A 26,495-nucleotide genomic window follows, 5' to 3' on the forward strand; every position below is an offset into this window, starting at 1 on the left:
CCGGCGATACACAAGGTAGTGTTCTTACCTTTAATAAAGGGTTTTTCAATAGGGACGCGCGAACTTTGACAGCTCATAGCGGCTATCTTGGTAAAGCGACCGTTGTCAAATTTGGCATGAACATAATTATATTCAGCAACGTGTAGAAAGTGCAGACCAAGAAATGGGAGAAAAAAAAAACTTGTAGAAATTGTTAAAACTAGAGGTCCCGCAGTAGTCGAAATTCGACTATAATTAATTGGAATTGTAAGTTTGTATACTATTATGATTTTATTTTATACCTCTATAATCACAAATTTCGCCAATAAAAAATATTAATAAAGACAAACAATATTTAATCTATTCTCAATTTGACCACAGACGTCAAGAACAAAAGTTTGACAGTAAATAGTATGCATGCGTGTGTGCGTCAAATCATGGTATGTAGTGTGTGTAATGTTTTCTTTATTGATTTAATGTATCTTTTGTGCATTATTTTAAAAAAATATTAGCATTGTGCACTTCTTCTCTATATTCTCTATAAGTGTGGAAAATTTCACACTCCTCCGTCCGCGCAATTTTCGTAAAAAGGGATACAAAGTTTTTGCTTCACGTATTAATATATAGATTTATATAGAAATTGTTAAAATTTATAATAACAAAATCAGTGCTCTTTTCGCATAACGCTCTGTACATTGCGTCATAATTTAGGTATGGCGTCCATGGCCGTCCTGCAGAGTCCACAATCCATCGCTTAATGAAAATTTTTGAGACAACCGGGTTGTTGATCTATGAAACAGTAGCCGCACGTCAAAGAAACTCAAGATCGATAAAGAATGTTGTTGCCGTTCGGGACAGTGTGCGAGACAGTCGATTCCGGGTCGTGCGCAAGAGCTGGGTCTTTCTGCGACATCAACTTGGCGGATTTTGCGTCGAGATTTGGGTTTTCATCCATACAATGTTCAATTAACCCAAGAGTTAAAATCCAACGACCACAGACAGCACCGTGCATTCGCTGATTGGGCTAGAGCATTTGGTTGCCGGTCCTGCGTATGAAAAAAAAAAAATTCAGTGATGAGGCTTAGGTATTTCTGGTTGAGTGGATTTGTTAACAAACAAAATTGCCGAAGTCGGAGTGACGAAAATCCACGAGACATTCATCAGGTGCCTCTACACTGATGCGTAAGGAGCCGCACTCACTGTCATTGGCGACCGATATCGGACGATGGTAACAAACTTTTTGTAGGCTAGGATAGATGGTATGGATCTCACAAACATGTAGTTCCAACAGGACTGCGCCACTTCCCATACAGCACGGGAAACATTAAATTTATTGGATGAGAAATTCGAAGGCTTCGTCATTTCGCGTAGTGGCGATATCAACTGGCCACCGAGATCGTGTGACCACCACTCAACTACTTTCTGTGGAACTATGTGAAATCTTTAGTCTATGCAGACAAACTACATTCTATTGCTCCGCCGGATAAGATCGTTCTAAGCAGTGATGTCGAGGCGCTGCTCGGTCTGGGGAGCTCTGTCATTCTGGCGGGCGACCTAAATTGTAAACACATCAGGTGGAACTCACACACCACAATCCCGAATGGCAGGCGGCTTGACGCGTTAGTCGATGATCTCGCCTTCGATATCGTCGCTCCGTTAACCCCGACTCACTACCCGCTAAATATCGCGCATCGCCCGGATATACTCGACATAGCGTTATTAAAAAACCTAACTCTGCGCTTACACTCGATCGAAGTAGTTTCAGAGTTAGATTCAGACCACCGTCCCGTCGTTATGAAGCTCGGTCGCGCTCCCGATTCCGTTCCCGTCACGAGGACTGTGGTGGATTGGCACACGCTGGGCATCAGCCTGGCTGAATCTGATCCACCATCGCTCCCGTTTAACCCGGACTCTACCCCGTCTCCTCTGGATACCGCTGAAGCCATAGACATCTTAACATCACACATCACCTCGACATTAGATAGGTCATCGAAACATGTTGTAGCGGAGGACTTCCTTCACCGCTTCAAATTGTCCGACGATATTAGGGAACTCCTTAGAGCTAAGAACGCCTCGATACGCGCCTACGACAGGTATCCTGCCGCGGAAAATCGTATTCGAATGCGTGCCCTACAACGCGACGTAAAGTCTCGCATCACCGAAGTCCGAGATGCCAGATGGTCTGATTTCTTAGAAGGACTCGAGCCCTCCCAAAGGTCTTACTACCGCTTAGCTCGTACTCTCAAATCGGATACGGTAGTAACTATGCCCCCCCTCGTAGGCCCCTCAGGCCGACTCGCGGCCTTTGATGATGACGAAAAAGCAGAGCTGCTGGCCGATACATTGCAAACCCAGTGCACGCCCAGCACTCAATCCGTGGACCCTGTTCGTGTAGAATTAGTAGACAGTGAGGTAGAACGCAGAGCCTCCTTGCCACCCTCGGATGCGTTACCACCCGTCACCCCGATGGAAGTTAAAGACTTGATCAAAGGAACCTACGTACTTGAACCTACGTCCTCGCAAGGCTCCCGGTTCCGACGGTATATCCAACCGCGTTATTAAACTTCTACCCGTCCAACTCATCGTGATGTTGGCATCTATTTTCAATGCCGCTATGGCGAACTGTATCTTTCCCGCGGTGTGGAAAGAAGCGGACGTTATCGGCATACATAAACCCGGTAAACCAAAAAATCATCCGACGAGCTACCGCCCGATTAGCCTCCTCATGTCTCTAGGCAAACTGTATGAGCGTCTGCTCTACAAACGCCTCAGAGACTTCGTCTCATCCAAGGGCATTCTCATCGATGAACAATTCGGATTCCGTACAAATCACTCATACGTTCAACAGGTGCACCGCCTCACGGAGCACATTCTTGTGGGGCTTAATCGACCAAAACCGTTATACACGGGAGCTCTCTTCTTCGACGTCGCAAAAGCGTTCGACAAAGTCTGGTACAATGGTTTGTTTTTCAAACTATTCAACATGGGCGTGCCGGATAGTCTCGTGCTTATCATACGGGACTTCTTGTCGAACCGCTCTTTTCGATATCGAGTCGAGGGAACCCGCTCCTCCCCACGACCTCTCACAGCTGGAGTCCCGCAAGGCTCTGTCCTCTCACCCCTCCTATTTAGCTTATTCGTCAACGATATTCCCCGGTCGCCGCCGACCCATTTAGCTTTATTCGCCGACGACACGACTGTTTACTATTCTAGTAGAAATAAGTCCCTAATCGCAAAGAAGCTTCAGAGCGCAGCCCTAGCCCTAGGACAGTGGTTCCGAAAATGGCGCATAGACATCAACCCAGCGAAAAGTACTGCGGTGCTATTTCAGAGGGGAAGCTCCACACGGATTTCCTCCCGGATTAGGAGGAGGAATCTCACACCCCCGATTACTCTCTTTAGACAACCCATACCCTGGGCCAGGAAGGTCAAGTACCTGGGCGTTACCCTGGATGCATCGATGACATTCCGCCCGCATATAAAATCAGTCCGTGACCGTGCCGCGTTTATTCTCGGTAGACTCTACCCCATGATCTGTAAGCGGAGTAAAATGTCCCTTCGGAACAAGGTGACACTTTACAAAACTTGCATAAGGCCCGTCATGACTTACGCGAGTGCGGTGTTCGCTCACGCGGCCCGCACACACATAGACACCCTCCAATCCCTACAATGCCGCTTTTGCAGGTTAGCTGTCGGGGCTCCGTGGTTCGTGAGGAACGTTGACCTACACGACGACCTGGGCCTCGAATCAATTCGGAAATACATGAAGTCAGCGTCGGAACGATACTTCGATAAGGCTATGCGTCATGATAATCGCCTTATCGTTGCCGCCGCTGACTACTCCCCGAATCCAGATCATGCAGGAGCCAGTCACCGTCGACGCCCTAGACACGTCCTTACGGATCCATCAGATCCAATAACCTTTGCATTAGATGCCTTCAGCTCTAATACTAGGGGCAGGCTTAGGGACCCCGGTAACCGTACTCGTCGAACTCGACAAAGAGGTCGACGTGCAACCTAACCCATGCATCAGCCCGCTGAGTTTCTCGCCGGATCTTCTCAGCGGGTCACGATTCCGATCCGGTAGTAGATTCATTCGCGAAACAATTGCTCTTGAGTTGTTAGGTCTCCTTCGGAGGCGCTCGGGCAGTTGTTAGCAAATCCCACCCCTCTTGGCTGAGCCTTTGCTCGCCCACCTGTCCTGGTGAAACTGGAAAGGCCTTCGGGCCACCAGTAAACTTTCAATCATAAAAAAAAAAAAAAAAACAATTCTATTGCCGCCCTGAAAGCCAACGTAACTCGCGCTCTTCGCGAAATTGAGCCCTATTTATGCGAAGATATCAATACAAAATGGGTCCACCAGGATACACCACCTACAGCGGAGTCGCGGCCGCCATTTGGCTGAAATTATATACCATATACTTATACTGTCATCAAATACTCTTTAAAATAACATAAAAATTGGCGCAATATCACTGAAACAGGTTTTTTTAATATATTTTTTAAGTTTTTTTTTTTATGACCCTTGTAGGCAAACGAGCATACGGTCCACCAGATGGTGAGTGTTTACCATCGCCCATGGACTTCAGCAATGCCAGGGGCAGAGCCAAGCCGCTGCCTACCGCTAAGTACTCTCCACAAGCCTCGTTTGAAGAAGGATATGTCATAGGGCACGGGAAACACCGTGGAGCTTATTCCAAAGCAGGATGGTACGTGGCAAAAAAAAACTCTGGACACGCACTGTGGATGAACGCAGTGGCTTCAGGTAATATGGATGATCTCTACTACGGTGGCGGGCGGTGCGATGGTAAAAACGAGATGTTGGTATCATGTCAAACAATTCCTCAGTGCACTCCCCATGGAACATACGGTACAGTACACAGAGGGAACCGCAGACCCAGAGGTTCCAAACGATCCGTGAGAATGGGATTATCAACAATCCGAACGGCCCTCTTCTGTATGGAGTCAAATGGAAGAAGCTGATATTTGGAAGCCCCGTCCCAGAGGTTCTGATGGGAACAGTACTCCACGCGAGGCCCGACTTGTGCTTTATAAAGTAAAAGTCTTAGTCCAGGCGTGAAGTACCGCTTCGCTCTGTTGAGAACTCCCAGCATTTTGGACGCCAGCTTGGCTTTGCTTTCCAAATGACTCCGAAATTGGAAATCGCTTGAAATGATGACCCCAAGTATCCCGATAATCTCGGAAGGTTGCAGGGATACTCCTTGGAATTGCGGCGCCATGACAAAGGGATCCTTCTTCGCAGTTAACGCGCAAAATTGTGTTCAACGGGTTGAATTGAACCAAGTTCAAGTCACCCCGTTCGGAGAATCGCCCCAGAGAGTTCTCCACTAGACACAAGTTTTGATCGTCTCTCTTGCACTACGTTCCAAGAAAGACTGACGGTCGATATATCGCGCATCCTACGTGCTGTCATCCGCATAGCAATGCATTTCATCAATAGACAGCATGTCATTATATACAGGATGAAAAACGTTGGGGAGAGCACTGAACCTTGAACGTTAGCGTTAATGGTCATGGTATCAGAGCAGTTACCAAATAGAACGACCGTGGTGCTCCGTCCATCCAAAAAGCTAGCGATCCACTTGCAGAGACCATCGGGGATTCCGGAAGATGGTAGCTTCGACAGAAGTGCTCTACGCCAGGCCCTGTCGAAGGCCTTCCCGATATCAAGGCTCACAGCAAGAGCCTCACCCTTGCTCTCCAGGACTTCAGCCTACCTGTGAGTAAGGTATACAAGAAGATCACCAGCTGAGCGACCGTGACGAAAACCGTATTATCGGTCACTAATCAGCCGGCGATCTTCCAGATACTTCAGGAGCTGTGTATTTATTATTCGCTCCATCACCTTGGAAAGCAAGGAAGTTATCGCGATAGGCCTATAACTCGATGGGTCCAACCGGTCACCCTTCTTCAAGTTGGAGCGTTGTTAATGAAAAACCCTTTACATGCTCACAATTTAAATTAGAATAATGGGGCTGGTGCAGTAATGCGAATACGCTACGAGTTTATCCTAGAGTAGGTTCAATTTTTCTTTTTCTGAATATTTTCCCCAACCAACCTGTCAATTTTGTTCAAGAACGTGTTCGCGACGACAGAATAATCGTGTAAAGAATGAAAATCAAGGAAAATTTTAATAAAATCTATCTATTTTGTTCCTTCTGGTGCAAATGTGTGGTAATGGTGGTTTATAAGGCGTTTAGCCCCTGAAAGTGCACAAATGTAATATCTATACTAATATTATAAAGGCGAAGAGTTTGTTTGCTTGGTTGAGCGCGCTAATCTTAGGAACTACTGGTCCGAAATTCTTTCAATGTTAGATAGCCCATTTATTGAGGAAGGTTATAGGCTATATAACATCACGGTAAGACCAATACAAGCGGAGCACTATTATATAAAGTTTCAAAATCGGGGTTTTTTCCTTTTTGAGAGCTTTTGCTGCGTGCGCTGCGGAAATGGTTAAAGTTTCGCTAAATAATATATGAAAGAATAATTGTTTCCCTTTCAAAGTTTTAAAAAAAAGTACACGACAGCGTATGTCTAAGTATATTTTAAGCTTGGCTCACTATAACCTTTTTTAGACTCACAAAATTTGTTCTAAAATAAGCATTATTTATGAAGCTCTTTTTATAAAGATGATATTAATAATTATCCAAATAAATCATTAATCATTACAAGTATTTAATTTAAAATAAATTTGCCCTTTACACCATTTGATTTCAATGAGCATCTTAGAAGATATCGAAGCTTTAAAATAACATCGCAGCAAAATAATGATCAAGCGCGTAATATAGACGTACAAGGCGCCGGTAGGCTGGTGCGCGGCGGCACAGAATAAGAAGAATAACAAGAAACACCCAAATCACTTCAAGATAGGCTTCGAAAATTGTAGTTTTTCTCAATTTTTCCAGGATCCCATCATCCTGCTCCTGATGATTACAGGACTATTCGGGAAGTCTAGCTTTTGGACCAAAAATAAAAGAAAAAGGAATCACCAGGATCGGTTCAAGCATTCTCGAGAATTCGGTGAACATATTCCGAAACGAATTCAAAACCTCCTCTTATGAAGTCGGTTAAAAACCTTGATTTTGTAATACCGTGATGTTATAAACTTAAATAGCTCCTTAGCTATTACTAAAAAAAATATTCACCTTCTACGTAAATGAAGTCGCGGACAAAACCTAGTAATGAAATAAAATCCGTGAACGTATCGAGCCTGGTGTTGGAATCCCGTTAGCAGGTACTACTAGGCTGGTGTTTGAATCCCGCTGGCAGGTACCATTAGGCCGGTGTTTGAATTTTCATCGGAAGGTAGTTGTAGGTTTATCTCATAAATACGTTTCCTATCTAAAGCGGGCTGAGAGTCAGAGTATTATTTTAGAGAGTAAGTACATGTACACTACGTACACATTTCACAAAAGCCCACTAACAATCACGGCACCATGATTGAGTAATACATTAGACAAACGACGTAAGGCAAACGCATCCGGTAATCAATCATTTGCACCACGCTTCCAATTTCCCTCAACGCGTACGCAGGTAATAAATTAACAAGTTTTTACCTTCATCCGTGAGTCACCGTTCAAAGCAAACAAGCGACTTCAGTCAATTCAATTTAAGCCCACTCTGACAATACCAATTTAGCCTCGTCTAAATGGCTACCTTTGCTCCCGAAACCATTTCAAACACAACAATAAATCTTCCCTGAAATCACCGTCTAATTTCGTAAAAGCCCCGTCTCGCTTTGCTAATTAATATGAATGGCATTTGCATCCGGCTTTTTCTCGCGTACACCATTTCCAACTATTGTTTTGCAAAGATTCTCACAATTTATTCTCGTTTTTACGCGACTGCACAGCGCGCAGAGGGTTATCGAGAATAATAAAAACATCTGTTTTACTCAATGTCTCATTGCTCTTTCTAAATGAAATCTTTTGTAGATTTCTTGAGAGAAATTAATAATTCCTTGTTAAACGTAATTATGTCCATTTATCGTGTGCCATCGAAATAATTAGGTTTTTTTTGTATAGGATATAAATTAATTGTTCTTGTAACATCAGCAGATTGCCAAGTAAAAAAACGGCAATTATTGTCTTATAACAGCTCATTTCAAGAAGATCACACATTTGAGAGCTTATTTATTTCTTTGAAAGCAACTGGTTAAATCGTGAGCACTCAATTGGTTTGTATTAGTGGGTAATGCTTGTTGATGGAGAAGAGAAAGTCAGTACTTCTGTACGATATAATTATGTTGATAGAGCTGAAACTCGAAACAGATCCGCTTATGTGCGGTCAATTGACGTTGCTTTTGCTGCCATCGTTCGCCCGCCAAGCGCTTTGCATTGAAGTTCGTTCAGCCAATGCACAAATCTAATGGATTTTTTATGTTCCCCGAAAACGTATTGATATGGGTAAAATGGAAAATGCACCTTGCCAAAAGGATTTTGGTCGTACGATATAAATCAGTTTTATTTTTATTGTTTTTATATCTATTAGTCGCTGAAATTTTTGCGTATCGAGTAAAAATCTACAAAATATTTTACCAAAGCTTTGCGCTTGAAGCTATTAGTATTTTTTTAGGACTTTAAATGTATAAAATCCATTTCATTAAATAAATAAGGGGGAGTCAAGGCATACCGATTTGTGGTTTAATTGTAAAATCAAGAGCCGTTCATGGGCTTATTGGTTTTGTGGTTAGCGACTGACTACTGTAACGTGACCTGAGCTGGATTACCAGTATCTATGGTCTGGGCTCAATTACTGGCCAACTTAGTACATTTGTTAACGACAACTCCGTCCTTCCATTTTTCAGGAGCTACCACGTGACTTTTCGTAAGCTTATGTCCATCCCATACATTTGTGTCCCTTTCCACAACGCTTGGTTAACGCTTGGATAGCTTTGGCTAGTCCCATAGATGTCTTGTCTATTAAGCTACCGCAATAATTTTGTTCCAACGCAATTGCAAATGTCATGAATATCAATTGATGCTGGTCTTGTTTATAAAGTAGGACAGAATGCCTATTGTTACCACCATGCCCATTTCTGCTTGTGGTTTGAATTGTGGAACAGCAGTTATACCTACTGTAAAACGGAGACTTAGAAGTAATTCTTGATGTCTATGGGCTCCGATAAGCACTTAAACCAAGTGCGTCATGAGCTCGTTGACCCGTTTAAGAATATAAAAATATATATTCAAATTGTATTTATAGGCTTTAGTAGTCGTTTAGAAGCAGATGGATTGTACGTTCGTCTGTTCTTTCTCTTGGGTAAAAAAAAAGTCGTCGTTCACGTATACAGAGACATTCAGGTATACTGATTCGAGTAGCAGCCGTGTACTCATTAAAACTTTCCTCGGGCTCGCACGTGTTTTTAGTTTTTATCGAGAGCTCTCGTCGTTAGCGGGAACCGTCGGGCGGTCGAGCCGTACTGCGGTTCAGCTGCTTTGATTGCGGTAATGATGTCTCCCCCTAACGCCTGTACTCATCTTTAAATTTTATACCTTTCGAAATTAACGACTTCTCGTATTTTTTTTACATACACACATTAAAAGTATATTTATGATGAGTCTCTTGTCAGTTTTGTAGCGATAGAAATCACAATTTAAAAATTGCAGTTTATAGAATATCTTAAATCAAATTACGGTAAACTGCTTGCGTAACCAAAAAACAATGTTTAATTATGTACCTACTGGTCAAGCATGAACACGTAGCTAAAGAATGGAAATTCGTATTGTGTGAATCCGCTTTGAATGAAGAAACATCTGGGTGACGTGTCCTCGTTTCCTAAAAACCATGAAGCTGCGATCTATTCATGTGTTTTTGTGTAGATATGCACATATCTTACGTGCGATACGGATACGTATAATGTGGTAAACGTTCACTGGAGCTGACAGATACTACAATGTGAATGCAACGGTCATCCATGCGGTATGAGCACACCGTTTCAATTTTGTTGGAATAAAAACAATCCTGTCTTTCAAATCAAAAGCTTAATTGCTTCTCGGCAGAAATAAGCAATACGTTATCTGCCCGTGACGGCTCATAATATCACCATCAATTTGGAACGGTATCAAAAAAAGAAAGGTAAGAATTCGCAAAGGGAAGTAGTGGTAAGTTTCAGTAGTAAACGTAATACTTTTTTTCGGTTTTCGCAAAACAAATTTAGCGCTTTGAAATAGCGTTTTATATTCATGATCTTATTTCCGACGCGTCGAATACTTTAAAGTTTTCGTCTCACAAACGCCTGATGATTCGTAAAAGTAGTAGGTTAGGTTGCTGGTAGGTTGTAGTAGTAAGTAGGTAAAGTTGTTTTAAAAAGGCTTTGCCAAATATTATCAAGGTATATTAACAGCTTACGCGTCTCGTATTTCAAGAGTAGTCACAATAAACAAGTACAATCATGTTAGTACGTACGCGTTCGGCAGGTTTGCAGGAAATCCGCTTAGCTACGGCCACTGGCGCCGCCTATGAGCCCAGTTGCCGATTCAGCACAACTAATGGATTTTTCATGTCGATTGAACACGTTATCAAAATATCTGTGCTCGTATAAAATGTTTATGCAATCATTTTTATTAGAGAAGAGTGGTTTACCGATTGGCCGGCCGCGTGTACTTGTTTGACGATTTGTTTTTATATTAATGCAAAAATATGGAAACCTAATCTTATACCTTTAAACGAGCAATTCTTGTATATTAATTATATTGTATATTAATATTATATACTTATATAATCTGAATCTCGGATACGGCTCCAACGATTTTCATAAAATTTAGTATACAGGGGATTTCGGGGGCGAAAAATCGATCTAGCTACGATTTATTTTCAGAAAATGTTGTTTTATTTGTGTTTTCAATAATCAACTCTTCCCGACATCTATTGGCGAATAATAATACTATTTTTCTTAATTGAGGGCAACTAACCGCTTTAAAGACACAACAAGATGGCGTTATCAAAAAAAAACGAGCAATGCTCGGTCATCGTCTAGTTACAATTATGGAAGATCGTTAATCTAAGTTGAGTCAAAGATGGAAAGTAATTTTAGATTATGAAATCAAAAAGGGAAATTTAAGTTTTAATTAGTAATATTGCCACAATTTCAAGACATAGTTAAAATAATAAACCTACAACATATACCCATGGTATATTCTTATCGTGTACAACTAGAGCAAAATTATGTTCACAGCTACTAAGTCATTAATAATCGTTAGGATATCGGAAAGCGGTTCACTCCTACCCCGTTAGCGAACCCGCAAATTATGACATTAATTTTATAATTATTATTGTGCCGAGAACAATAGAGGCAACACAAAAACACGTAAGCTCCCTTTCATTGTTCCGAGCGAAAACAATGAATGATTGTTCAAAAGTTGGAAAATGACTGGAGGAAAAATCGCCGCTCTCAACCTTAGAGAGAGAAAAAATCACCGAACTTTCTGTCACTACTTGAGTTTTAGATTAAGAAGGAAGTATGTAGTATTCATCGACACTGTGTAGAATACAAAGAGGAACGGTGTGACTGTTATAGTTTATTTAGGTATTGACTTGGAATTTTTAAGCTTGCATACCGTACCGCATTGGTTTTTCTTTTCGCGTTACATCGGTTCTTTTTTTTCTGGTATTTTGTAATTAATTAATAATTACCACTAAGTAAATTCAAAGCGGATTTCTGTCAATCGTTCGAAAACGTTAGCGGCTTCAACTTTGTCCACAGTACACTTACTTGCGGAGAACTCAAGTAATAGATGGTTATCTGCTTACACATTAGCGTGCCCGAAGTTCCCGCCCTGATTACGGCTTTTATCGCAGAGCTCGTTTATGTGTTAATTGGTAATCTTAGCCGTCTAGAAAATCGACACTTACCATGGCGTTTAATGTCATATAAAGACACCAAGAGGTCATTATATCACTATTGACGAAACGACCGTGAAGCATGATCACAGCGTCGCTTCACGTAATATTTGCGCTACTGGCTTTCGTCTACGGTGGAAAAGATAAACCGGTATGTCTTTTGAAATTATAATTTTTTTTTAATTGCTATGTTTGAGTGGACGACCTCAAGGCCTACCTGATGATAAGTGGTTACCAGAGCTCGTAGACATTTACAACGTAAATGCCGTCACCCACTTTGACACAAGAGTTCTAAGGTCTCAGTTTTTATAGTACAACGGCTGCCCTTCCTTCAAACAGACACGGATTACTCCATCACGACAGAAATAGGCGAGTGGTGCTACCTACCCGTGTGGACTCACAAGACGTCCTACCCCAGTAACTACACAAATTATTAACGATGCATCGCTTGACCAAACGTTTAATCCTTTACGCCACGATGGCTTTTAAATTATATTATACTAGCGACCCGCCCTCGCTTCGCTTCGGAAACATTAAAACACACATGAAAAAAAAAAAAAAAATTTAAAAAAGTAGCCTATGTTCATCAGGGACAATGTCGGTTTCTAATGGAAAAAGAATTTTTCAAATCGGTCCAGTAGTTTCGGAGCCTATTCGAAACAAACAAACAAACAAATCTTTCCTCTTTATAATATTATATATATTATATTGTACTTAGAAGCGATATCGCTTAATGCCGCCTTTACATACATTTTATGCTTTTCGATAAATTGGATACTTGACAATTTTGTGACTAAAATAGCGGTGAGACCGCATAGGTTGATACCCGTAATGTTTAGTGTTCTTGGACCACTATTCTTTTTTTTCGGCAAGTAATTGAACATTGCAATTTGAAGGGTAAAAAAGAAGTCGACTTCAATCTCATTTCAGAGAGGGGTGACGGCAAATTAAAAAAGTTACATTTTCTTTTTATTGCTTAGATGGGTGGACGAGTTCATAGCCCACCTGGTGTTAAGTGGTTACTGGAGCCCATAGACATCTACAACGTAAACGCGGCACCCACCTTGAGATATAAGTTCTAAGGTCTCAAGTATAGTTACAACGGCTGCCCCACCCTTTAAACCGAAACGCATTACTGCTTCACGGTAGAAATAGGCAGAAGCCACTATTAATTTTTAAATATAGAAAAAAAAAGATCGATTAGTACGAGTGACACCACACTCATTAATGTGGCCGTTCCATCATATCATATTAGGTCGTTTCATAATTTCGGTCACCGTCCTCGTCGAACCTGTCGCTTGCGACGAACGGCTCGACGAGCGAATTAACCCACAGACACAGCCCACTGAGTTTCTCGCCGGATCTTCTCAGTGGGTCGCGCTTCCGATTCGGTGGTAGATTCTGCGAAGCACTGCTCTTGCTAGGGTCAGTGTTAGCAACACTCCGGTTTGAGCCCCGTGAGCTCACCTACACACGTTAGGGTGAAGCTGAAATAGCCTCTCAAGGCTATCAGCAAAGGTAGGAAAAAGAAAAGTTTCATAATACCGCACATATAGGTATCACTGTTTTACCGACATTTTTATCGAAACATAACGTGTCTTCCGTTTTGTAAGTAGGCCATACGTAATACAATAACTATTGAAACTTACGCTTCATGTTCCGGATTCAGAATATGTATATGTATAAGCGATATCTTATCTTGAAATGGCAATTGAGAAGCGCCTGATGTCCCGGAGCCACGAGCAGTCTATAACAATATTATTATAGTCGTAACCCTATCTCCCAGGATCACGTTATTTGGTCTCTCTTCTTTTTAAACTAATCAGATAGCAATGAAGTATAGTTATTTAGTGAAACATTTTATACACCGCGAAAGCCATTTTAATATGTACAACAAAATTTATTTTAACAAAAACTATCTACAAATATAACATTTCACAAATATCTACCTTTGTATTGGAGACGATTTTGATTTTTTATGAATCATCGAATAAAGCTAGTCTTGTAATAACCATGATTCTAAAATAAATACATTGGTAAAAACCTATGGCCCTGGTGACCTAATCTAGAATTCTCTGTGTTATATAACTGTACAGGGTGTCCCAGAACTCAACGTCAAGCCGAAACGGGGTGACAGGATCGATTGTAACCATCATGAAAAAAATCAGAAAAAAATCTATCCCATGCAGTTTGGAAATTATGGGCATTTAAGAAAAACCTAGAAATTTGGTCAAACTGTAACCATTTTTCGATTATTGTGGTTAATTTTTATTAATTTTGTTCATTTAAACTTTGGAATCGTAACCCTAAATAACATTTCTAGAACACAGTCAAAAATAACGACACAACTGCCCCAAGTTTTCTAAAATTAAGACTATTTGTACTAGAAACTATGAATCCAAAATTTTCAAATTTTGTCGACTTTGAAAGGCCCTCTTTTAAAAAAAATGCACTAAATCGCCTGGATTTTTTTTGACGTTGAGTTCTGAGACACCCTGTATAAACATGAGGTTTTTACTTACCTTATTTGAGTGCTAAATAAATACCTGGATAGGTTGCTATACGACTCCTACTCATAGGTTTTAACTATGTAAGAATATTTAAATAAATACATGCATAAACATTGCAAAATCACCGAATAACTGATAGAAGAATAATATTGAGTGAAAGAAAATAAAAGTCAAAATTTGCGTAAAAGTGGTAAGTTAGATTCCACTATTTTCATCTCTGCCGCAGTTATGCCGCTCGGTATGAATTGTGTCAATTGTGGATCAGCCATTTTACACTAAAAAGGAGACCTTATGCCTTTGCCATTAAGCAGTTCGCGAGTATGTTTCGCATCTATTTGCCAATAAAAACAAACGTGTGGCACTCGAGAGCTGCCACAGTAAAGCTATTGCATAGCATTTTTTATCAACTTATGCAATTATAATTAGACAATGATAATTTAATATTAAAACAATAATAAAACAAGACCACGCTATATTAAACATTAATAAAAGCAAAACATTAACTGTCTCCTTCACACTCATAAGCTAGACCGCGCGAGAGAGAGATGGGCAGACTTTTCATGATGCGCATGCAGTGTGACGTCACGCCACGCGATTATTAACAAACACTACACAAGCGCAACGTGTGAATGTGTTGAACGCGAGCTACATGGTAGGCGGAGTGAGGGGTGAGAGGTTTTTTTCGTTACGGAATTTCATGATTCGGTCGCCGCGCTCAAGGCCCGCAATAAAAGCTATGCAATAGCTTAAAAAAAAGACTTTACTAATTGAATCGGCGTGCACAGAAAAGTTCCTAACAGTTTTGTTTACGACGAATGCTCACATAAAGTGGCGTCAATTTGTCACCTGGTCGGTGTAGTTTAAGAAGTGTTTTAGTGTGGAGAATGACGCGACGTTTGACGGATGAGTGTCGTCGCGGAACGCACGCAGTCGCCATATTTCTCAACGTCGTCTACGAATACTTAATGCAATGTGTATCTTCTGTTTACATTCGTATCTCCATTGAAACACGACTTTGTATTACAGTTTTTGAAGACGCCTTGTATGTACCACGGAATACAAAAAAAAAGGAAATACTTAATGACTTAATCACAGAAAATAGAATATTTGTTTTAGGCTGAAAGCATTACATTTTTAAAAGACTTACTCTATTACGGTCGAAATTTTTTAATTATTACATACACAGAAAAAAAAACAGAAATAAAAAGTTTATATGATCCTTAGAAATCATAAACATTCGTCTTCGTTGAGTTCCAATCAGTTTCCGTACACTCGGTAGACACCGTAGAATAAATTCTAGGACTACTCTCCTTGATTTTAATTAACGAAGATGAAATCTGTTTTAATAGCATAACGCCTAGGTAGGTAATGAGGCCTTTAGATCTGAAGGCACAGTTGCTGTACTGATGTAGCCTGGATATTACAAACATTGCAAAGGTAGCGAAGCCTCTCCAATGGTTTGACGAAATCCTTGATAGCGCTTAGAATAAATCTCGAGAAATATTACATGTGCATATAATTTCTACAACAGCGTTTGGGCCAAATCGGTCTACCGACCAATAACATAGGCCCGGTAGGAGCTTTTCCTCTTGCTTTTGGAAATAATGAGAGCATTTTTTTCTGTAGTAGGTACCTACTATATTCACGAAACGGTGAGTAAATTATTATTATTATCCACTGATTTATTTGTGTTTATTCTCTAAATTTTTGGGAAAATAAAAATATTTATTTTTAAAATTCAAACTGCTTTTGCGTGCGTAATTAAACAGCTTTTCCAAACGATTGCAAAGTAAAATAAGTGGAGACAATGGGCACGAACTCTCGCCGTTTAAATTAATATTTAACTTTATGATACAAGTTGATGCGTACCGGGCTGGTCCCAGTGGAATCATGACTTAATACTTTCTTTGAGAACGTTATCTCATTTTTAATATTGAAACATCTTATTTTCCCAACGGTAACGCTCACAAAGGCACCGCATTCGAAGTACAACAAAGTACTACATAGAATTGAGCACCTTTGAAGTATGTACATTTCGATCGAGAAACATTCTTGAAAGTTCACGTAAAATTATGTTTGTATAGAACTGCTTTTAACATAAATTATTAAACTCTGATTATTCTAATAAGACATTACATTTATCCATTAAGTAAGTAGATTTAACGCGAATGAACGTGAAATTAAATTAGTTAGATCTTAGTATAATAATTTTTTCTTCATATTTTTCACGTTTCACATTCTTTGCATTGATGTGTAAATGAGTTTTTGGGGAGATATACGACAAAGGGAAGATCTTCCACCGAGCAGGTGATATTGCTCGGTAGACCGACGGTCCAAACGTTGTTGTTCGGAACTTGTATATATTCGCTTTATCTTGAAAATGTCGTAAGCGAGATTCAGGCATCTGTCAATTATCTTGCGTTGTATGATGGCTACCCGCCACAAGCTCATCGTCCATTTGATGTTAAGTGCATAACTACTGGAAACGTGACATGTCACGCGATGAGACCATAGTCATCACTAAATCATATGTGTATACAATGATAGACAGCGGCTTGACTCTGCCCCTGGCTTTGCTGACGTCCATGAGCGACGGTTACCACTTGCCATCAGAGGGGCCCTATGCTCGTCTGACTAGAAAGGCAATAAAAAAAAGAATGTGGATGCAGTAAGCCACTAAATTATTCTTCTCAGTCGTATGCACTCTTGGCAGAGTGGTCGTGGTCATCACTTCGGTTGGTGGCGCGCTTCACCAGACGTCGCCATTCCTCGCGTACCGCGGCCCTTCTTGTGCACTCGTTAACGGGACCGTTTAGAGCTGCCTTTATTTGGTCGGTCCATCGTAACGGTGATCTGCCGCGCGGTCTTGTACCCTCTATCATGCCCTGCACCACAAGGCGCTCAACTGAGTCGTCACCTCGCCGCGACACATGCCCGAAGAAAGTGAGAATGCGACCCTGAACGATGGAGGATAGTCGCTGCTTGATGCCGAGTTCCTGGAGAATTGACTGATTCGTTCTGAACTCTGTCCACGATATTTGCAACATTCTTCTCCAGCACCACATTTCGAGAGCATCTATCCTCTTTTTCTCACTTTCTCTCAATGTCCAGGTCTCAGCAGCATAAAGAAAAATGGGGAAGACCAGCGCTCTTACAAGTCTGATTTTCACTAAATTATACTTACTGTATTATTCCACCGATCATACGCTTGAAATAGCCAGCGTGGTATTTGCCTCATGTAGATACCACACTGTCTGCTTTACGCAAATTATACAAATTTTTCGGTTTTAATATTTATTAAAAGAAATTATTTCTTCACCGTGGAAATCGTTCATGGACAAGTGTGTGTTATTAAAAAAGGTGGCTGGTACCTGTCTACGGAAATTGAACATCATCATATTCGCAACCAGTGTACTTGGACATTGTACCTTCCAGACTATCCTTTCAGTATATGTAGTTTAGGTATTAGGTATAGTAGTATTAGGAAATCTACCATTTGAAACTGACTGTTTCGCCAGGCCATTTGGAAAGTGTACCTGTGTATCTATAAGTGAATTAGTGATGAACAAAAACTTGAAGAGCTTATCGGTATCTACCTATATAAACATAATGGTTTCGAAAAATGAAACTATTTTATTCACTGGAAAACAATAACGAATCTCTGATATGTTTAGTATCAAACAACTTTCCATTTCATAGCCATTTTCTTAAATACATCGACAGAGAATAAGATTGGCTACACTGCGCAAATTGTTTCAGGTGCTTAGTGAAGAAATCAAAGAAATAATACAAACGGTACACGACGAGTGTGTCGGTAAAACCGGCGTCTCAGAGGGTGAGTTGTCAAAAGAAAGAATTCATTTCTCCTTTGTAGAAGTAAGTATGCGGGTGACGCGATACAATCGACGGCTAAGCTCATGACAATCGCACTCACAAATAACAACATAACAAAATATCATATTCATACATATTTTCTTTGCATTGTTTTCGTTACATTTAGTTCTATACTATGACATGGATGTTTACCAGTTAATATTCTAAACTTATTCGTATACGTAAGTAGGTATCGAACCAGTTGACAGGATTCCGAAACAGTAAAGTAAACAGAGCGTCGGTTCACATTACGTAGGCAAATCAAAATACTTTTTCAGTTTTCACATGTTTATGGTTATTTGAAATATGTATTTAATATACATGTTGTAATTTATCTTATACTAGCTGACCCGGCAGACTTCGTAGTGCCTCAATCGATAAATAAAAGACCTAAACTTTTGTATAAAATAAACTTAAAACAAACAAAAGGAATCCGTCCGACGGGAGACAAATCAAAGGAAAAACAAAATTGTTATTTTTATTTAATTCTGAACATTTTCATTCATTTATCTACCTTTTAAACCTTCTCTGGACTTCGACAAACAATTCAATACCAAAATTAGCCAAATCGGTCCAACCGTTCTCGATTTTTAGCGAGACTAACGGACAGCAATTCATTTTTGTATATATAGATACATTAAAAGTCATTGTTTGTCCCCAGAGGACATAACGAATTGTGAAAGCGGCATATTTAAGGAGGACGTGAAACTGAAGTGCTATATGTTCTGCCTACTGGAGGAAGCGGGCCTTGTGAGTTTTCGTGTTTTGTTTGTTTCTCTCTTCACCCTCGCCGCTATACGAAATTAGACACAAACAAACATTTAATTTGTTTTTAATTCAATACGTTCGCGTGCACTCCCTTCTATTTTCATTTGTTTATGTTCATTTTTATTCGAATCCCGTAGAAGGCAGGTTTTAGTCAATATTGCGGAGACAGCTATTTGTGTTTACCCAAGTAATGCAGATTGCCGACTGTGCTGGTTTGAAAAAAAAAAGATTGATTTCAAGTATCTCAAGTTAGTACATTTTTTATTTATTTTTATTGCTTAGATGGGTGGACGAGCTCACAGCTCACCTGGTGTTAAGTGCTTACTGAAGCCCATGACATCTATAATGTAAATGCGTCACCCACCTTGAGATATTAGTTCTCAGGTCTCAAGTATAGTTACAACGACTGCCCCACCCTTCAAACTAAAACGCATTACTGCTTCACGGCAGAAATACGCAGGGTGGTGGTACCTACCCGCACGGACTCAAAACGCGCGATTTTTAACGCGACTAGATTTACAATTAAAAGGTTTTGGATAATTTTATAGTACTAGCAGTGTACGTTACCTACATTTTAACGTTTTACAGGTAGACGATGATGGTAGTGTTGATTATGAAATGTTCACAAGCCTCATTCCCGAAGAATATTTCGACAGAGCAACTAAAATGATTTTCTCCTGCAAAGAACTCGGTAGGTTACAACAATGTTATTAAATTTTATAGAAGAAAGTAATATATATTTGCAACGTCTAATAATATATTTGCAATATATTTAGTTGCAATATATTTGTAGTTTAGCGGCTTGGCTCTGCCCCTGGCATTGCTGAAGTCCATGGGCGACGGTAACCACTCACCATCAGGTGGGCCGTATGCTCGTCTGCCTACAAGGGCAATAAAAAAAAAAAAAAAAAAAAAAAAAAAAATAGTTTTCGTTTTCATTTGTTAACGCTATCCAACGAGTGACTTAAGCTCTATCGCATATTATACTCGAGCCGCCCCACCAACCCAGGGTATGTGCTGGAAGACACAGCGTGAATACTGTATACTTATTAGACCCCAAAGAACTTTACACAGACATTTCTTCCACTGATATATGTATGTATATCTAAATCTTATACGTTTCGTCACGAACAAGACGCTGAGATCTAATATCCTATGTGACTGTCCTAAAATTGCTTTTCCTCTTTCTTTTCTTCCCCTTACGTCGGATAACTAGCTACTTGAGTATTCACTGAAGACCTTTTCTTCTATTTAGAGAGAGAGCATTATTAATACTCTTACATTATTGTTTTAGATACACCGGACAAAGACAAATGCGAGAGGGCCTTTGAGGTTCATAAATGTTCGTATGAAAAGGATCCCGATGTAAGTATTGTTACAATACTAAATGTACGCGAAAAGTGAATTCTGGATATTGTTTTTAAGATAATATTGTTTCCTATTTATACATCATTTAGGGTTCAGTTTCTTTGTTTTTGAAATCAAATAAAAAACGATTATATTGTAGCAAAAAAAAAAAACAGAGTATCTTGTATGATGATATTGTGCTCTTAAATTAATATTGTTATCTGATACCTCTCTATTATAGTTATTCCTATTATTTATCTTTATACCGATTATAGTGTAGCACTTCTACATATAATCTTAATATCCTGACATTATTTTCTTATCTTTTTCTCCTGGTTACTCACGTTATGAGCCCGCACGGATTGCTGTCCTGCCTATTTCTTTCCTTATACCTTAACTTGGATAGATGATAATGGATTGATATTTGTTGGTTTCTTCCTCTTCCAATCGTTGGCGCATTTCTGAGCGTGACGCACCAGTCTGAGATCTTTTCGTGTGATCTGTAACCACTAATGTCGGTCAGTGGCACAGTAAAGTGCGTCGCTCAGCCTCGTGTCCTATCTACTGGCCTAACCCTTTTGGTGCTGAGCTTCATCATCAGCCTGCGGCAGTCCACTGCTGGACATAGGCCTCCCCCAAAGCTCGCCACTGAACCCGATCTTCGGTGCTGAGCTTATTTTCACATATTTGGCAGAAATTGCCAAGGATTTTTGAAAAAAAAAAGTACCTTATAAGAAAACTTAAACTTTAAAAAATATATAAAATAATGTTAAATTCACAGCAAAATAATTTTAAATGGTTATTTATAAATATTATCAACTTATAAAAAATGATATACGTCCGCGCGCGCTAAGACAGGTCGATATCTAATACTATAGGTATCAAACCACGGAATAGATAAATAAGGTTGGAAAGGCCTTTGCTCTAATTTTGTATTAGAACCAGTGTCGCCGCTTCATCCCCACTATTTTAATTTCTACACATACACACACTGTGATTACAAGTATTTCGCACACAACAAAAACACCCACACATAAATCTCAGGACAGATATTCGTTCGCAAACTAGCACAAAACACCCGTAGGCATAGCACACGTCCTTACGGATCCATCAGATCCAATAACCTTTGCATTAGATGCCTTCAGCTCTAATACTAGGGGAAGGCTTAGGGACCCCGGTAACCGTACTCGTCGAACTCGACAAAGAGGTCGACGTGCAACCTAACCCATGCATCAGCCCGCTGAGTTTCTCGCCGGATCTTCTCAGCGGGTCGCGATTCCGATCCGGTAGTAGATTCATTCGCGAAACAATTGCTCTTGAGTTGTTAGGTCTCCTTCGGAGGCGCTCGGGCAGTTGTTAGCAAATCCCACCCCTCTTGGCTGAGCCTTTGCTCGCCCACCTGTCCTGGTGAAACTGGAAAGGCCTTCGGGCCACCACTAAACTTTCAATCATAAAAAAAAAAAAAAAAAACCCGTAGGCATACACACTCACACACGCAAAAAGGCAATAAAAATGTTCATACACGCTAGTGCTTGATAAAATCGATATTCTTTATCGATAAATTATCTGATGAATGAATGGAGAAAATGAAACATGAAATAAATATTGAAAAAAAAAACTATTTTACTTTTATTAATTACAAATAGTCACTGTCGCTGGAATAAAACGTATTTGTTAAGCAGTTGGCGCTTGCTATTAATTGCAAATGAATTTTTCAAAACTAAGTGTATTCTGATTTTTTTTATGGTAAAATCATTTTCAGTAAAATGTTTAGAGCAAATAGTACTCGTCTTTGTCTCCAGTTTCCTCTACCTGTCACGTCAATCCATTGTTCCCTGGCGTTAGGTTCTTTAGGAAACCTAAAATTTTTAATTTACTGCATAAGTCAAATAGCATTTTACTTAGATTTTAATACGTCTTAGACAATATAGTAAATACCCGTAAATGAGAGGTCTACATGTCCTTTTATATTATACCTTCACTTTAATTTAATGATAATAATTCAATAATAATAATACATATTTATTTTACTCAAAATACGTCTCACTAAGAATATACTAGGTATCATTAATTGAATATAAAATAATGCAAAAATTATCCATGTCAAATGTAATATAGTCGAGAATTCTGTCGATGATTTTATTTCACCACATGGTCACCTCACTTTCGACAAACTGCACCACGGCCAATCAGGGCAAAGGTCGAAATTTCAAAGATTGAAGTGTAGAGAACGCAATGCATGTAGTACATTGGAAGCTGACTTGGTCATTGCGTTCATTGGGCGAGTACACATCGCGCAATGTATGCTATTTATAACTTGCTGCAATAATATTGTTAATGTTTGGAATTTCATAATGCTCAGTATATTTTTATGTTTTAGACAAATAATATTGTAATTAAATGGTAATTTCGACTTACCGATCGAAAGATATACCTCCTCGCTCTATACTTGAGGTCTGATTTTTTGTTTTACAAGTTATAATTGCACAACACGGCACTATAAAGCGGAGATCTGTTCGCCAAAGTAGTCCGAAGCGCACTAAACGCGGTGAATGAAAGAATCGGTCGAGTTATGTTTGTACAATCATAACTGTGGCACGCTTGCCCCGCCTACATTACCATTCCAACCTTATTTATCTATTCCGTGTATCAAACTGAGCAATAGTTGGTATACCGTTGCTCCGCACTTTATACGCATTAATAGAGAGAGAGTCTATATATCGAAGATTCGCGCTCAAAGGGTTAAGCTAATAAAAATATCAACAACTATAATATTTTTCGCTTCGAATGACTTCGTTTTCAACTCGATAAATCAGCAGGTTTAAAAAAATGTTCTTTTTTTTCAGTTTTATTTTTTGTTTTAAACGAAGCTTGAAGTGGAGTGAAAATACATTTAACGAACTTATTTAATACGCTTTATTTAAATTAAATGCGTCTTGTTAATAATAAATGAATTTTGTCCCTAAAAGATTCCTTAATTTTTTTATTTAATTTTAATTATTTTAGAATCGTACTTCTTTAACAGTAAGCAACTTATATGTAGTAGTATACTATACACGAGGCAGAACTCATCCGGGGCATGAGCAAGACGACGTATTTCGCGGCGAGCGCATGTCTCCCCATCACCCTCCCTCCACTAACATCGAGCCGGCGGTTGTTGAGGCTATGTCTGCTATCCCTGCCGTCAGCAGGCTATCTGAAGCTCACCTAGACGTAGTCGGCAACTCGTTTCTGGAATATACTATTGTGCCAAAAGCAGCGAGAGCCGAAGAGTGAGGTCATACGTCACACGGTTGCTTTTTCACCGACGCGTGTAGAACAAGTTCATGACACTTGTTAATAGTGACAAGCAAAAAGTCTAGTTGATGTTATAACACAATAAACATCCAGTTCTCTTCAATATTACCAAGAAAATATTAATTTCACATTTACAGAAAAAGCTTAGAAGTATACTCGTCTTTCTTCAGAGAAGAAAATGTTTAGGTACTTGAGAATAAAGATGTAATTTGGCTCCAGCCGCAGGCCCTTAGGCCCGTCTATTTGTAAATCCGCCTTCAAATTTATACGAATTTTGAAAGAAGTAAGCATAATATTTACGGAATTAATTTGTTTCAACCGTAATAATTTTTTAACAAAAAATGAAAAGAGATATCATCTCCAGTAATAAACCAAGATTACGCTTTCAATAAATATACTGTATTTGGAATTGCACGTCTGGAAACCGGGGCGCTTTGTATTTATTTTCTTAATCTCAAAGAAACAATTGCGAAGGACTTTTATTAAATCATGATTTGTAAAAGACGTGATTGTTTTTAGTATTATATTAATACATATAAAATGTGCGTAAATGATTTCACCGCCCACCTGGTCTTGGCTTATGGCGTTTGTTTAGATATTTTAACAATAAAATACATTTTAACGTTATTTATAAAGAAAAAAGAAAGATAAATAATTATCTACTACTTGATCTGTGCGAAGACAGTAAACATTATTTATTTATCATATAGTTTTTATATATTTTAGTTATTAGTTCTGCAGCCTTAAGAGATGGTGAATTGCGAATGTTTCTACATAATGTAATATTATTCTAACACTTTGATCGCTTTTTCATTTTATGATATAATATTGTCATTAAGCAATTTTATATATTTTATGAATATATTGTGAACGTATTTCATGTCTTTGAAGAATGTGTGTATACTTTGAATGTATATAATATATCATGAATGTATACTTTGAGGACAACTCTAGCTAATGATGAAGTTGACAATCTTAAAGTCGCATAAAATGAACTCACAAGACCAAATTACAATAAAAGAGCACGTTATTTAACAGCAAAACGACATTCAAAAGACGGAAAAACCGAGGGTCGGAACATCTGCACATAAAGAGGCAATTTGGAGATTGCCGGGGGCGCAGAACCACCGCCGAGAATTGTACTCAAATGTATTCAAAATTAAAAATGAAGAAAATATTGCAAAGAAATTCATTGCGGTAAAATAAACAGAAGTGGCTTGTTCTTGCGAAAGGACGGCGGCAGAACGTCGGAATTATATTAGTGTAGCCACCGTGTTCGCTACACAGCTTGATAAAAGTCTCTATAGTCGGAGCGAAGACATAACCTTATAATGAGAACGATTGCGAGTTACATAAAATTATGTAAATCTAATATACTTTAATTCTTTCGTTTGTATTAATTATTATTAGCATATAGATATTAGGTTTTAGTAGGCCGTAAATATAAATAACATATTAAAAATATCTAGTAGTCATTTCATCATTTTTAACTTTTTCATGAAGATGTCGAAATATTCACTTACCTAAATCATTTATATTTAATAATATTATAAAGCTGAAGAGTTTGTTTGTTTGAACGCGCTAATCTCAGGAACTACTGGTCCGATTTGAAAAATTCTTTCAGTGTTAGATAGCCCATTTATTGAGGAAGGCTATAGGCATCACATATATAACATCACGGTAAGACCAATACAAGTGGAGCACCAATAAATAATGTTTCAAAATAGAGGGTTTAAATAGCTCCTTAACATTCTATAATTCAAATGTATTTTCACTTTCTACGTAAATTAAGTGGAGGTAAAATTTTGCGTTATGCCAAAGTAACTATTCCACGCGGACGGAGTCGCGGGCAAAAGCTAGTTGATGAATATGTAGTAAACCAGGTCGCACTTTACTGTGATTAATTGTACAGAAATTACCAATTTTATGACTACTTAAATACAAGGATTCTATTATACTATTTTATTATATGTATTGACATACCCTATATAATTATCTAGCAATGATTAATTTCTATTAAAAAATTTATTAAGGTGACTAAAGATTGAAGACTTAAAATTCGGCGCTGCGCCGCGGTAATGAAAGGCTCGCTTCAAAGCTGTCTCGTACGTGCGTTGGCTACTCCGACCACTATCCTAAGAATTTTCTTTCGTTATTTTTAAAATGTATTTTTAATTTTAATCACGCAGCAGTGGCTAGAGGACTTTACGTGTTCGGCGAATAAAATTCGTAACTATTCATCAGAAGAGGAAGTCTGATCTCGGCTTATAGCGGCCTAACAAATACAGCTGTTTTCACACTATCCGTTCGCCAGATTATTATCTTAGACTACGGTAATTTGCGTGCGGATTGGTGCTACAGCCCTATCTTTTAGGCGCTCGGATTTTAAAAGTAAGCTAGAACCTTAGGCGTTGTAATTTATTTTGTGCTGTCAATGGACTTTGTTGATATAATGAAGCGGCAATTTACTCGTTTAATATATGAAAAACTTAATTCCATTGGGCACAGTATGGGTGTATACAAAGGCCGTTGAAGACGGCCGATATAGATATTTTGTGCTATACTGCAGTAATGACCGGAAGGCTTCGCTGTCGCGTACGTGCTTTGGCTCCGTTGACCGCCGCTTGACAATTTTCTTTCATTATCTACGTATCGAAAAGGAACGATAACTTTTAAATATTTAAGTAAACTGTATTAGGTATATAATTTAGACTATATTAACAGAATTAAATATTGTAGACTTACGACTTTTTCATAGACGTACCTACATAGATTGGTAGAGTAACTGAGAAATCATTTGATGTTAACAAGTTACTGGAAACCACAGGAATCACATTTTTTGTCGTTTTTAAGGAT

General features: G+C 39.1%; 1 protein-coding gene across 2 annotated transcripts; it reads left to right on the plus strand.

Moving 5' to 3' along the window:
* Nucleotides 1-11,841: 11,841 nt before the first annotated feature.
* LOC114248210 (general odorant-binding protein 83a) lies at nucleotides 11,842-23,315 on the plus strand. Of its 2 annotated transcripts, none has more exons than XR_016323078.1 (6): nucleotides 11,842-11,995; nucleotides 18,114-18,189; nucleotides 18,889-18,977; nucleotides 19,584-19,686; nucleotides 20,290-21,426; nucleotides 21,820-21,963. XR_016323078.1 is itself a non-coding variant. In XM_089727373.1 (6 exons), the coding sequence occupies exons 1-6, from the start codon at nucleotides 11,927-11,929 to the stop codon at nucleotides 23,204-23,206; spliced, it is 426 nt and encodes a 141-aa protein (XP_089583499.1). In that variant the 5' UTR covers nucleotides 11,842-11,926; the 3' UTR covers nucleotides 23,207-23,315. The 2 variants fall into 2 exon arrangements, 1 of the variants encoding a protein (XP_089583499.1); XM_089727373.1 differs by lacking the exon at nucleotides 21,820-21,963 and adding an exon at nucleotides 23,189-23,315 and having other exon boundaries at nucleotides 20,290-20,360.
* The last annotated feature ends 3,180 nt before the right edge of the window (nucleotides 23,316-26,495 follow it).

Source organism: Bombyx mandarina, chromosome 05 (assembly GCF_030267445.1).
Source record: "Bombyx mandarina strain Sakado chromosome 05, ASM3026744v2".
Lineage (NCBI taxonomy): Eukaryota > Metazoa > Arthropoda > Insecta > Lepidoptera > Bombycidae > Bombyx > Bombyx mandarina.